This window comes from Lepus europaeus, chromosome 8 (genome assembly GCF_033115175.1).
Source record: "Lepus europaeus isolate LE1 chromosome 8, mLepTim1.pri, whole genome shotgun sequence".
NCBI classification, from domain to species: Eukaryota; Metazoa; Chordata; class Mammalia; order Lagomorpha; family Leporidae; genus Lepus; species Lepus europaeus.
Window position 1 is genome coordinate 1531400 of NC_084834.1, and position 14251 is coordinate 1545650.

General features: G+C 39.1%; 1 protein-coding gene across 4 annotated transcripts in view; it reads left to right on the forward strand.

The window, feature by feature from the left end:
* Positions 1-14251, forward strand: part of RAPGEF2 (Rap guanine nucleotide exchange factor 2) — a 259943-nt gene that overhangs the window by 147403 nt on the left and 98289 nt on the right. For 3 of the 4 annotated variants that reach the window (XM_062199353.1, XM_062199355.1, XM_062199356.1), the window contains one exon: positions 764-781. The exons of the other annotated variant lie outside the window; for it this stretch is intronic. In XM_062199353.1, the coding sequence (XP_062055337.1) occupies positions 764-781 (18 nt within the window). The remainder of the gene's footprint in view (positions 1-763; positions 782-14251) is intronic. 4 annotated transcript variants of the gene reach the window in all.

Consider the following 14251-nt stretch of genomic DNA (forward strand, 5'->3'; position numbering starts at 1 on the left):
TCTACTTTCTGTGACTTTTTGCTATACCCTGATGCTTGTCACACTTAAGTTAGAGTGTCGTTTCATAACTTTCTTTCTCCCATCCCTAACTTTCTCACTTTTACGGAACTTTTCATTCAAATTTTCTACATGATTCCTCTTTCTTGCTCTGGTTGAAAAAAAAAAGTGTGAATTTTATTGTTATAGTTTTTGGTTTTTAAGAATGTCTTAGCTAGCCAACAGGCACTTTTAGGGAAAAATTCAACTGGGATAAAAAAATTTAACTTGATTACTAATGGATCATAAACTAGATTACTAATATGTGACATGTTGTTATTAATTTTACTAAATGTATTAAGATTGGCAGCAACATGGTCATAATTAAAAGTACTGGGTCATTTTTTGTGTGCCAGGAGTGTTTTAATTATATTTATCAATGTATAATGTGTAATTGCAATATAGGAAAATAGCAAAATTATTCATCCTCATTAGATTTAAGCCGTATTTTCCTATTGTTAATGGAAATATTCCACTTAGAAAGAAATTGGCTAACTGGGTGGAACTATGAATAAAAACATATTTAAAGGAACTGCATGAGAATACTTCATGGGTGATTTTAAATGACTGCAAGTGCATGGCTGAAGAACATTGAGAGCCAGTTCTGTGTGGTCATTCGTAACCTAATTTAACATATCTTCATTTTGGCAGATATAATATAGCATGTCTGATAATGTTCATCTTTTCCTTTCCTCCTTTATGGCACTCATTTCATTTTGGCTCAAAGGAATGCACTAAATCTCAGGTATTGTAATCTGTGTGTGGTCTCCTACACTAACCCAAGTTTATTTGTGAATTTGCATTGTAACTAATGAGTTTACAATATTGATGTGTTTTGCTTGGTCTTGTACTTTTGTATTTTGTCCTGATTGAGTAGAAGCTTGTAAGATGTTGAGACTGTTGGTGATGTGTGTGGTGGCATAGGCTGCTTTATTTGTTCAGAGCTAGGAGTGGATTGTCTACCTTCTTTGAAGAAATACAGGTGTAACCTACTTGTTTTTAAGATTGAATGGGTCGCTGTTCTGTACTAACCTGCTTTGCAGATGAAGACACAGTGAGATTTTATTGCTTTTTATAGGAAATTCATTAGAAATTTACATTTAAATGCCACAGATGAAAACTTTCCAGAAACCCAATGTGAAAGCGTTTGGGGAGGGTGCTGTTAAAATTTTAAACAGATAGAAAAGGGATTTAGTCAAAAAAGGGAAATGAGAGTTTTAAGTCTCTTGTATTTTCTTATTTGCACTTTATTTTTAACCAGATTTCATGTTTTTATTTCTTTTTTTTTTTAAATTTATTTTATTTTTTGACAGGCAGAGTGGACAGTGAGAGAGAGAGACAGAGAGAAAGGTCTTCCTTTGCCGTTGGTTCACCCTCCAATGGCCACTGCAGCCGGCGCACCCCGCTGATCTGAAGCCAGGAGCCAGGTGCTTCTCCTGGTCTCCCATGGGGTGCAGGGCCCAAGCACTTGGGCCATCCTCCACTGCACTCCCTGGCCACAGCAGAGAGCTGGCCTGGAAGAGGGGCAACCGGGACAGAATCCTGTGCCCCGACCGGGACTAGAACCCAGGGTTCTGGCGCCGCAGGCGGAGGATTAGTCTAGTGAGCCAAGGCGCCGGCCTATTTCATTCTGCATTTTAATCAAGAGGCCTATTATAACATCCTTGCTCACTTCTTTCATTCTAATAAATGACCAGTCGGTAAATTTCACTATTAATCTTTTGAAATTGTGCATCAAATTGGGGATTGTTATAGAGGAATCTGGAGTTAAAGAAAAGAAATTCTTTGATGTCTGGAAACCAATTGGTTAAGTAACTAGGAGCGTTTTATGGTTTTTGTTTTATAATTATAGATTTTTAAAAGTGTGAATAATTTAATTCACATCATACAGAGTCTATCATGATTATCTTTGGCTATTAGAATAAGCTTTCTTAAAAGCATGATCTATTTGTAATTTTTCAGATTAAAATGTTATATGCAAGAGAATACAAATTGACATGCCACAGGGGCATGGCTGCTGTATTATTTTTAGACACATTGGTAATTCTTAAATGATGTGATGAATCTATAAATTTTTAACCAGTTTTTAAAGTTTATAATTTTACAATTTGTAGATTGCTTTACAATATTAAATACATCAGTGTTTTGAATTTTATATGGGAGGAATATACTTTGAAATATATAAACAATATTTTAAAAGAGAAATAATTATGTAATTGATCGCATTCTTTTTGCATGAAGAATTACCCATCTAATTCTCATTTAGAACTTGGTATTGAATTTGAAATGTGCACTGGGTTATGATATAAACATTATCTACACTTTGAAAAACTAGGTATGTTGTTATGGTTTAAAACAGATCCTAATGATTTTCTTCAAAAACATGAATGCCAATGTAGTCCGTGTATAGTTTTCAGTCATTTTTCTTCAAGACGAGCATGTGGAGTCTCAGAAAAAACAAACATTTTGAAATGCAGTGAGAAGGGAAGATTGGAGATTGCTTTTATTATCCTTTTCTTACCTGTTGAAGGATTCAGGTTGTGATTAAGACTGCCAGAGGAATGAGATGTGGCCGTAAGTTTTCAGTGTTAGAACGAGTGGTAGGGGTTCAGGTCCAGGCAGAGGCTGGGAGGTCTGGAGTCAGTTGGGATGCTGGATAGGCAACAGTTTACCTTTTCTGCAGGTTCACAGTACAGTAGGGCAAGGAAAGCTTTGTTTGTCTGTAATGTCAGACCGTCTTTGCATACGCGGTAATTTCTAGCCGTTTGCATGGGAAGGAACATCTGCGTTCCAGAGTAAAAGTGAAGAGGAGAGGTGAGGGACAGAGGGGAGAGTGGCACATCTTAACCTTTACCTGATGAAGTGACATGGGGAGCGAGTGCAAACCTCTTCTGGCATCTTTTATTTTAATGGGAAAAACAACTCTTCCCTCTTCCTGGTGTGGAAAGAGCAGAAATTGTACAGAGAGATTACAGAGTGAAGACTGACAAAACTTATCTTATGGAGGTTGTGTGGACCAACTTTCCAACCTTCTAGGCCAGCTGCAAAATTAAAATGCTGTCTTATGCTTTGAAGTTCATATTGACTCTCCACCCCTGATCCTACTTGCCAAAAAAGATAAGACTCCACTTTATACAAATTTGAAATGGGAAGGGTTGAATACATTCATTAAAGTTCAAGCAGTGCAGAATTTTTGAAATAACAACAACACTCGGTCATATAAAAAGATACCTCACATGCATTTTATGTATTTATTTATTTAATTTGTTTGAAAGGTAGCATTATAGAGAGAAAGGGAGGGAGAGACAGAGGAAGTGCTCTTCCATCTGCTGGTTCACTCCCCAAATGGCTGCAACAGTCAGGGCTGGGCCAGGTCAGGAGCCAGGAGCTGCTTCTGGGTCTCTTACATGGGTGGCAGGGGCCCAAGGACTTGGCCCATTCTCTGCTGCTTTCCCAGGTTCTTCCGCTGGGAGCTAGACTGGAGCAGCCAGGACTCAAACGAGCCACTGCCCATATGGGATTCCGGCACTGCGAAAGGTGGCTTAGCCCACTACGCCATAGCACCAGCCCCTCTTGCATGTATTTTATTAGTAACCCTTTTGCTTTTTGTACAGTATAAATATATATTTCAGAGTACCATTGAATAGTTGGGTTTTTCAGTTGATTAGATCTGAGGTTCTTGGTGGAGCTATACAAAAATAATAGAAAATACTACATAAAAATAACAATCTCAGTTGGATAAAATATCATATGAGATTATAAAATTTTTAATTATATGATACTACGTTGTCTATAAAATGTGATGTTGATTTAATAAGACCAGTTCTTGTATGAGGCTTTTGAAAACCAGTCCCATTTTTAAAAATTAGGTTAACCTTCATAATGATATAAGACAGGTCCTATTTCTTATGATAGCTATATAAGATAGAACTGTTCCTAGGATATATCTTATATGTCTCTGAAGTAGCTTGTCCCTTGTGTGATTATGCACATTAATTTGACATTAGACTTATTGGCTGGAATTCAGTAGAGATAGGCAACATTTTCCCTCATGCCATGCCTTTGCTTGGACACTTAGTGTTTTCTTTAATTATTGTGTTGGGTCTCATTAATTTAATTCCATATTTGCCTCTTAACAGTAAAAGGGTATTTTAAGTAATGTATATTTAGTAAATTTTCTAGAATATTAATGACTTCATATTTTACTTTCAGTTCATATCATATCCTGTCTATATTAATTCTTATAATATTTTAAAGTCTTTTATGCAAATGAGAAATTATTGAAATACAGGGGAAGTGCCTTGGTTACTTTAATGTGTTGATCCTTTTCCAATCTAAAGTCAGCAAGCATTTGCTTAATAGAACCTAAGTCTTTGTTTTCACTAGTGTCACTAGTATCTCTGAATTTGAATAGGATAGTTTTAGAGAATATAAATATTTTATTTCTTGTATCATAAAGAGATTAGCTCAATATTTTCAATCATTTAGCAAAAATTTTTTTTAAGATTTATTTATTTGAAAGTTACAGAGAGGCAGAGAGAGAAAGAGGAGTCTTCCATCTACCGGTTCACTCCCCAAATGGCTGCAATGGCTGGAGCTGAGCCGATCCAAAGCCAGGAAACAGGAGCTTCTTCTGGGTCTCCCATGCGAGTGCAAGGCCCAAGGACGTGGGCCATCTTCCATTGCTTCCCCAGGCCTTAGCATAGAGCTGGATTGGAAGTGGAGCAGCCTGGGCTCGATCTGGCACCCATATAGGATGCCAGAATGGCAGGCAGCAGCTTTACTCGCTATGCCACAGTGCTAGCCCCAGCAAATATTTTTTGAGTGCCCAGCAAGTTTTAGATTTGTGCCATATTTTAGGAATATAAAGATCTGTAAGGCAGGCAGAATCTTGGTGTCATGACCTTATAGCCCTGACAGAGGGTCTGTCCCCACCCCCCCCCCCCCGCATATATAAATAGACAGATAGCTACCATGTAGGGAGGTACAGGTACTGTGGAGATGTATACACGAAGCGCCCTGAAGAATCAGAGATGGCTTCATGAATGATGTATTGGCTCAAAGAAAAATAATGTGTGCCCAAAGCACCTGTTTTTTTCTTTTTCTTTCTTTCTTTCTCTTTTTTTTTTTTTTTTTGCACCTGTTTTTTTCAAAGAGGATAGTAACATGTTTGGAATATGTGGAAGTCATGTTGAAAGGTGAACTGTTTCATTAGGGCTGTAACTAACACCAGGGAGACTGAAGCCAGGATGTGACATGCTGGGATCTACATTTAGATAAACTAATCTGGCTTCCAGATGGAATAGATTTTGGAGGTGGAGTTGACAAAATGGGACTTCAGAACCTTGTTTACAAATGACAGTAGTGACTAGAACTTGGTAATTGGGGTAAGAATTAAGGGTAGAAAGATTTAAATGATATTCAGGGATAAGAAAGGTAAAAATGATTGTTTCAAAAGAAAATCTTAATTTCCTGTAATTCCTTGATTTCTTATTAATTTACATTGTGGGCAGTACTTCCAGTGACAGTAGCATAATACTTAAGTGGTAGTTTGAGGTAGATTAATTTGAAGTAGTTAATTCTTTAATCAAGAATGCCCAATAGAAATATGAAAACTGAATTAGGTAGCAACGAGTGGAAAAGGATGTGTGGAGAGTGTGTTGGCGAAGGAAACACACAGAAACGCCCCACACGTTTTGCCGATGCTGTTTGTTGTGTGCATGCTGGGTGCTTTTTATACTTGCATCGGTCTTCGAGAGAGGTGTCGAGGATTCTTTGCTCTCCCTGCTCATTATCAGCAGGTTGACTGGCTCCTCTTCACCTAGATCATGTTGCATTTTAAAATCCGCAGAAAGCTCCCTGTGGAAAGGGCTCTAACAGTAGGTGGACGTAACCGTACCATGCCATATGTGCTGCAGTTTCTGACAAATGCAGCCTGTGAAAGCTGCTACAGTGGTCTCAGCCTCCTCGCTTTGGGGGGACTGTTTTTCTTTCTTGCAGTGATAATCAGGTATTTATGTTGATTTAATTTATATGCATTAGGAAATTACACCATAGAGCATGTATAGACATTGAAATGCAGATCAGAACATAATTTAAGACATGAAATGATTTCTCTCACGCTATTAACAGCATGCATTGCAAATCCATGCCAGGCAGTTGAGAATAGTGTGCAGTGTGCTGTTTACCCAAGTTCAGCTTCTGTTGGAGGATGTCTATTTTTATATATTACATCATCCCTGCTGCAGAACTCCGGCATCCACTGGGATTTACTGTTCTTTCAGTGCATTTTGAAAGAAAGCTTGTATTGATGTCATAATTGGACCCATCTTTTGGTTGCACTTGGAAATTGAAAGCAATAAGGGTGTTGTGTAGCGCTAGTCATGCAATATTTCAAGCGATTTATTTGTCAAAAAGATCACTGCCACTTTGTCCTCTTTTTCGTTGTGAACACTGGCGGCTCTCTGTGCCTGTACATGTTTTAAATATACTTGGCTAAAATTTAGCTTTTACTCACAACAGCAAAGATCCTTTTCATCTCTCCCTGTTTCATTTCTTATCATGTGATTTCTTCTTCTCCCCCCCCCCCCCTTTTTTTTTTTTTTTGGTAATGAGATTTTCTGGAGCTACATGCTGTTTTGAAAATGTCTGTTTTCTTTGGAGAATCCGCTTTGATATTCAGAGCTGTTTCGTACTGGTGCTGCCTTGATCATTTTACAATTAAGCTATCATTTGTAAGGTACCTGGTTTCACTACTAGAAAGTTTGTATGATTAGAAATGTTCTCCTTCGGTTTTGAATCCAGTTTTAAAGTATCATTAACTTGGATTGCTTCTCTGTTAGCTAGAACGTAGCATTATGGAATGTACACACACTAGGTTGCAAGTCATTGGTCAAAGGAATATATACATAAAATGTAATTTTTTTGACAGGCAGAGTGGACAGTGAGAGAGAGACAGAGAGAAAGGTCTTCCTTTTTGCCGTTGGTTCACCCTCCAATGGCTGCCGCGGTAGGCGCGCTGCGGCTGGCGCACTGCGCTGATCCGATGGCAGGAGCCAGGTGCTTCTCCTGGTCTCCCATGGGGTGCAGGGCCCAAGCACTTGGGCCATCCTCCACTGCACTCCCTGGCCACAGCAGAGAGCTGGCCTGGAAGAGGGGCAACCGGGACAGGATCGGTGCCCCGACCGGGACTAGAACCCGGTGTGCCGGCGCCGCAAGGTGGAGGATTAGCCTAGTGAGCTGCGGCGCCAGCCTATATTATGTGTTTTTAAACAATTTAAAAGTGCCTCCTAAAAGCTATGCATATAAAATTTTCCTCTTTTCTCTCCAAAAAAATAGTCATTATCCAAAGTATTTTTTTTTTTAATTTAAACTGATCAGGAGAAAACTTCCACTGTTTTTAAAAATGATATATTTAATGAGATACAATTTACATTTCATAAAATTCACCTACTTAAAGCGTATAATTATATGGTTTTTCATTTTTTGGGTATAAAAGCCTCTCTCTATAACATTAAATTTTCTTAACCATTTTTTGTCATGTGTATATCTGGGTAATGTTAAGTATTTGTCAGTAGTAGCCTTTTGATAGACTTGATCATATCCATTTCACAGACATACCTAGAATTCTCTTTTTAATAATTAAAATTATATATGGACTAAAAATAACTTTAAAAATATATTGGAAAAATTAATTGTAAAATCTATTGGGAAAAAACCTCACACTAAAGAATTGCTTGTCTTAGAGCAATTCCTTGTGGGCTCAGAACGGGATCAGACAGCCTTTTTTTTTCTTAAATTTTCCTCTCCTTCAAGTAGCAATCAAGTGTTAGTTGGCTGTACGTAGTGTGGAATTTGGAATAGCTAGCCTGGGAAAGAAATGATATGGAAGTAGAGGGGGCAACCACATCAGTAATACGGTTTTACTGATTTGGATACATAATAGCACAGTTAAGACGGGAGAGATTTGAGGGTGAAAAAGAAAACGTTCACATTGCCTTGATTATCAAACTCAGTTGCCTGTGATATAGCCGTGATAATCACTTGTGGTTTTGGTACAGTTTGGAAGTATTAGAAAACCGAGGGTCAGATATTATGGTGCTGTGGGTTAAGCTGAAGCTCAGATCCTCACATCGTGTACTGGAGTGCCGGGGATTGAGTCCTGCCTCTGCTTCAGATCTGTCTTCCTGCTGATGTACCTGGGAGGTAGCAGATGATGGCCCACGTCCTTGGGCCCCTGCTACCTGTGTGGGAGACCTGGAGTTCTCGGTTCCTGGCTTTGGCCTGGTCCAGCCCTGGATGTTGTGGGCACTTTCTCTGTCTCTCCCCTCTATCACTCTTTCATTCTTGTCTTTCAAATAAATATGAATAAGTAAAAGCTAAAAAAGAAATTGAGACAGAAAACATTTTAACAGTGTATTTGTTCATAAATTTATAAATGCTGATAGCCTCATTCCACATTAACATAAAAGGTCTTTCAGGGGAAAAATAACTAATATATAAAACAAAAAAATTACAATATGTATGGTAGTGTTCTATACTTTTGCAAGTATATTCAACATTTGGCCTTATAGAAGACTACTAGATTCTCATATTTACTTCTGTCTCCAACCTGTTCTTTAAGTGTGTAGTATATAAAGAAAATACAACCATACAGGTAACTAAAAAAGAGAAGAATGTTTTTATTACTTTTAAAAATAATTCTGGATATTCTTGGATATATTACACTAGCATTTGACACATGGTGGTTTCTTTCTTTCTCTAATTAATAAATTTATTTGTTTGAAAGATAGATAGTGTTATCAACTGGCTCAGTTTGCCCGCCACTGATGGGGCTGAGCCAGGCTGAAGGCTAGGGTGGTAGGAACCCAGCTGCTTGAGCAAACACCTGCTGCCTCCCAGGGGAAGCCTTAGGAGAAAGCTGGACTTGAACTCCAACCCAGGCACTCCTTTGTGGGATGTGGCAGCCCGAGCAGTGCCTTAAATGCTATGCCAAACACCTACCCAGAGTGGTGGTTTCTTAAGCATCAATTATATAAAAGATACAAGACCATGTCAGTGAACTTTAAATGTTTTTCTTTTCTTTTTTTTTTTTTTTTTTTTTAGTAGAATCCATTTGTGTTGCATATGGAATGGGTCATTCTACTCATGCATGGTTTTGTAACGTGAGCCTTTGGTCACCACTGGATTAAGCAGTGTTCTTTTGGCACATTATACAATATCAGAAAAGTTGCATGTGTTAATATCCACACAGTTCTAAAGAGTAGGCCATAATTTTTAGTTTATTGAGTTTTCTGTGTTTTTCAATTTTTTAAATTGCACCCTCAAATTTTATCATTAGCAAAGTACTTTCAGCTGCTTTTCTTCAAATGACAAACTCATTTTGTTCATTTACAAGCAAATATCTATAGATACCCAAGTCTGAATAACCATGATTTTTTCATTATTTGTTCAACATTCTAGGATAAAGAATAATGGTAAATGATATAATAGATAAATTAAATGACCTAGAAAAGTAAATAAAACTTTTTTTTTTAATTTATTCTTTTGGCTGGCGCCACGGCTCACTTGGCTAATCTTCTGCCTGTGGCGCCAGCACCCCAGGTTCTAGTCCCAGTTGGGGTGCCGGATTCTGTCCCGGTTGTTCCTCTTCTAGTCCAGCTCTCTGCTGTGGCCCGGGAAGGCAGTGGAGGATGGCCCAAGTGCTTGGGCCCTGTACCTGCATGGGAGACCAGGAGGAAGCACCTGGCTCCTGGCTTCAGATCGGCGCAGCCATTTTGAGGGTGAACCACCGGAAAAAGGAAGACCTTTCTTTCTTTCTCTCTCTCTCTCTCTCTCTCTCTCTCTCTCTCTCTCTCTCTCTCTCTCTCACACACTAACTCTGCCTGTCAAAAAAAATTTATTCTTTTATTTGAAAGAGTTATAGAGGGAGAGGGAGAGACAGAGAGAGGTCTTCCTCTGGTTCACTCCTCAGATAGCCTCAATGGCCAGAGCTTAGGCCAGGCCGAAACCAGGATCCGAGAGCTTCATCCTGGTGTTCCAGGTGGGTGGCAGGGACCCAACCATTTGGGCCCAATGGTTGTTTTCCCAGGCTATTAGCAGTTGAAGCTGAGAAATGAACCAGTGCCCATATGGGATGCCTATGCTAGTGGCTTTACCTCTACACCACAGTGCTAGTCCCACTGTTAAGATTTTATACATTTTTGTCTTTGTTTTTAACCTTAAAAGCCTACAGTATGAGTGGTGTTTTTTAAAGTTTTGATCCAACGTATTTTCATACTACATTATGTTCTGGAGAAAACATATACTTCCTCTGAAACAGAAGCCATCAAAAACATGGTTCGTTATGTGTCTCCTCTTTCACTAAGCATTTGATACATGGCGACAGTATATTTTGCTTATATGGAACACACTGTTGAACTGGAAAAAAAAAAAAAAACTTGTGATTTTTTGATTCTTGTCCCGTCCTATTTAGTGTATTGATAATCTTTTGTTGAATGAGTGAGTGAATACCTCATTGTAGATTTATATTCCTGATCACTGTGGAGTACTACTTTATCGTACCCCCAGGAGTTGTAATCTTCCTGATGTGATCCATCTGGCCAGTTGTGAGCAATTCGAACAATTTTAATTGTCTAATATATACAATAAATACTCTAGTATTATCCTTAGTTTTTAAATATTTGCATTGTTGAAACTAATGTACCTGTCTTCTCGTTTTGTAAATTAAATCTACCTATGGTTTGAGTACTTAACTGTTCATTCACTTATGCTGAGAAAGAATATTGAATGCTCTCATCTTCAACTTTTATGTCCATATCATTAGTCCGAATTCGTTTTTAAGAAAACATTTAAAAAATTTCTGTGGCATTTAAAATATTTTCTATATTGAGACAGTCTTCTATATTTAATGTTTTCCAGGCAGGGTTACTTGGAAGCGTTTCCTGTCTGGAATATATTTGATTCCAACAGAAGGCAGGCACAGTTCTATTCCTGGTAGTAAAGTCCACTGATTAATGATTACATTTTAAATTACTATCATTTCCTTTTAGAATGAAAATGAACCATTTTGAAAACTTCCACATTTTACTATTTGTTTTCAGACATTGGATTTTTTTAGAATGAAAACGTGTTAAAATCTAAATTCGGTAGTCTTTGAAAGCATATAGCATCTTGTGTGCCATTGTGTGTTCCTTTGGCACAACAGGTAAGCTACCTCAGCAGTGTCATGGTTCTATGTTGATTCTTTGGATCAATCTCACAGGATTCGCATTAATTAACATCTAACATGGCATATGGATTCATTGGCATTAATAATTCCTACAAGGGTGTCATCACAAAAATACTAGTTTCAGCCATCCGTACGATATTAATTAATAGAGAGGCCAGTGCTGTGGCACAGCCGGTAAACCCACTGCCTGCAGTAACCAGCATCCCATGTGGGTGCTGGTTCAAGTCCTGGTTGCTCCATTTCCAATCTAGCTCCCCGCGAATGTTCCGGTAGCAGCAGAAGATGGCCCAAGTCCTTGGGCCCCTGCACATACAAGGGAGAAGCTCCTGGCTCCAGGTTTCTACCTGGCTCAGCCCTGGCTTTTACAGACATTTTTCCCCCCATTTATTCTTTCTAACTTCATTTCAATACAGAATGATTTTTTACTGGTAAGTAGTAACATTTATTAACAATGAGATGGCTGTGTGCATAGTGTGTCTGAAAAGTTAGTCTCACTGATATTGTAATGAGGAAAGCCAAATTTTTACCAAAAGATCTTTTGTGGGTATGGCTCTTTACTGAACTAAACCCAGTTACTTAGAGGGGCCGGAACTGTGGCATAGTTCTCTGTGCGCGCAGAGTGTGTGTGTGTTGTGTAATTCTCTCAAATAAATAAATAATCATCCCCTCCCAAAGAAAACCCAACTTAGAGTTGTCTAAAACTGTTCAGTTTTTAGAGACCAAAAACAAGCACACATACACAAAAAAACCCCACTCATACAATTGCTTGCCTTATACATCAGAAAGTATTGAAAATATTTTGGAAGTATTTAAGAATTTTGAAAAAGTATATTAAGTAATTTTAAGCAGTTTCAAAAAAAGTTATAAAACTTTCTTTCCAATTATATACACTCTAGTACTCAAATTATTATTTCCATTAAGCAAATCACTTTCCTTTTAACCTTTTTCTAAGTTTGACAACTTTTAATTTTTCAAGTAAAAGGCATTACAAGAACCTTTGAAGTTACTGTCTAGTTACCATTATCTTTTTTTTTTTTTTTAAAGTAGGACATTTTAATATTCCCCATCCTAATGCCAAAAAAGACAGAAAGCTCAAAATACAGGGTAGCTGGTGCAGGACATCTTATCCATTCATGTAGTCTTTCTTTTTCCATCACTCTGTCACATCTTCCTTTGCCTTCTCTTCCTTTTACCTGCTGATGTTTGGCATCAGCCATGTGAGACTACGCCACCTTAAATGTGAAAGGATTTTAAGAATTTCCTAGTTCGACTACGTTTTTTCTCCCTGTTGTAATCTCCGGCATTTCGTCTCTGATTTAAGATTTTTTAATTGCAATGAGCACTAATATCTTAGAGTCTTTTACATGAGAACCTGATTTGGACTGCAGGTGCCTGGCACAAAGAACTTGCTAAATCGTGGTTGCCTGTCATAGCAAGGAAGCTCTTCCTATGGCTGGCTGAAATCTGCCTTCCCATAATTTTTTTTTTTTTTTTTTTTTTGGACAGGCAGAGTGGACAGTGAGAGAGAGAGAGAGAGACAGAGAAAGGTCTTCCTTTGCCGTTGGTTCACCCTCCAATGGCCGCCGCGGCCAGCGCATCATGCTGATCCGAAGCCAGGAGCCAGGTGCTTCTCCTGGTCTCCCATGGGGTGCAGGGCCCAAGCACTTGGGCCATCCTCCATTGCACTCCCTGGCCACAGCAGAGAGCTGGCCTGGAAGAGGGGCAACCGGGACAGAATCTGGTGCCCCGACCGGGACTAGAACCCCGTGTGCCGGCGCTGCTAGACAGAGGATTAGCCTGTTGAGCCACGGCGCCGGCTATGCCTTCCCATAATTTTAGTTCAGGGTTCTAGGTCTCTCACAAAGCAACGCAGATTATACTCATATCCGTCTCTACAAAAATGTGATTCGGAATTTTTAAAGAGAGATCTTGTCCCTGTAAGCCTCTTCTCTGCGTTACACATTCTCAGCGTCTATAGCTTTCCTTAACACCTATCATCCAAGGCTTCTGTCAGTTACATACCTTAGCACTCCTGATCTCTCCCAAGTTATGGGACAGCTGGTTGCTGTCATTTGTGTAAGGTCCTGGAATACTACAGTGTCGATTACCGCAGAACTTCCTATCTTCCTTGCTGTGGACATCGTATATCTGGTAATGCAGCCTGAAATTGTACTAAGATTTGTAGGAACCATGCAGTGGCTCATGTGGAGCTTCTGATTAGCTCTGCTTTCCTGGTCACCTTTCTTCTCCCACTCTTCCTAAGAACTGCTGCTCCAGCCTCATCTCCCCTGCCTTGCACTTGTACAGTGACGTTTTGAGAACACACATGCAAGTCTTTATGTATTTGTCCCTGTTAAATTTAAACTCACTGGGTTAGTCAACTCTTTGTACCTAGTAAGTTATTTTACATGCCTTATTTTGTCAGTAAACCAATTAGACATTCTATGTACTTAGCCATTGTGTTTCCTTGTCTTAAAGACAGTGTGATAATACTCTAAAGTAAGTTTCATTTATTTACTTTTTAAAAAGTCTTTATTTATTGGAGAGGTGGGAGGGGGTTCCATCCTTTGGCTCACCCCTCAGATGCCTGCAGTGGCCCCTGCCTGGGCTGGAAGTTCACTGTAGGTCTCCCACATTGGGCCATCACCTTCCAGCTCTCAGCACAGGCAGGAGCAGGAATCTGGAGTCAGGAGCAGGAACTGGGGTATGAAACCCATGGATGGATGTCCTGGTTGCTAGGTCAAAGACTTGCCCCTTCGCAGGTTAGTTTTGAAGTTGAAGTGGAATCCCTTACGTGTTCTTTCTTTCTTTGCACAATTACCCTGTTTCAGGTACTAAGCACGAGGCATTAATTAGCATAATATCAGATTAATGAAATGTTAGGTAGTCCCTGACCTCAGCTGACTTATATCCCAATTTGTGATGCATCATTTCCTGTTTTTGTTGGAAGCAGAGGGATTGCTAACAGTTGCTTCTGCTTGTGCA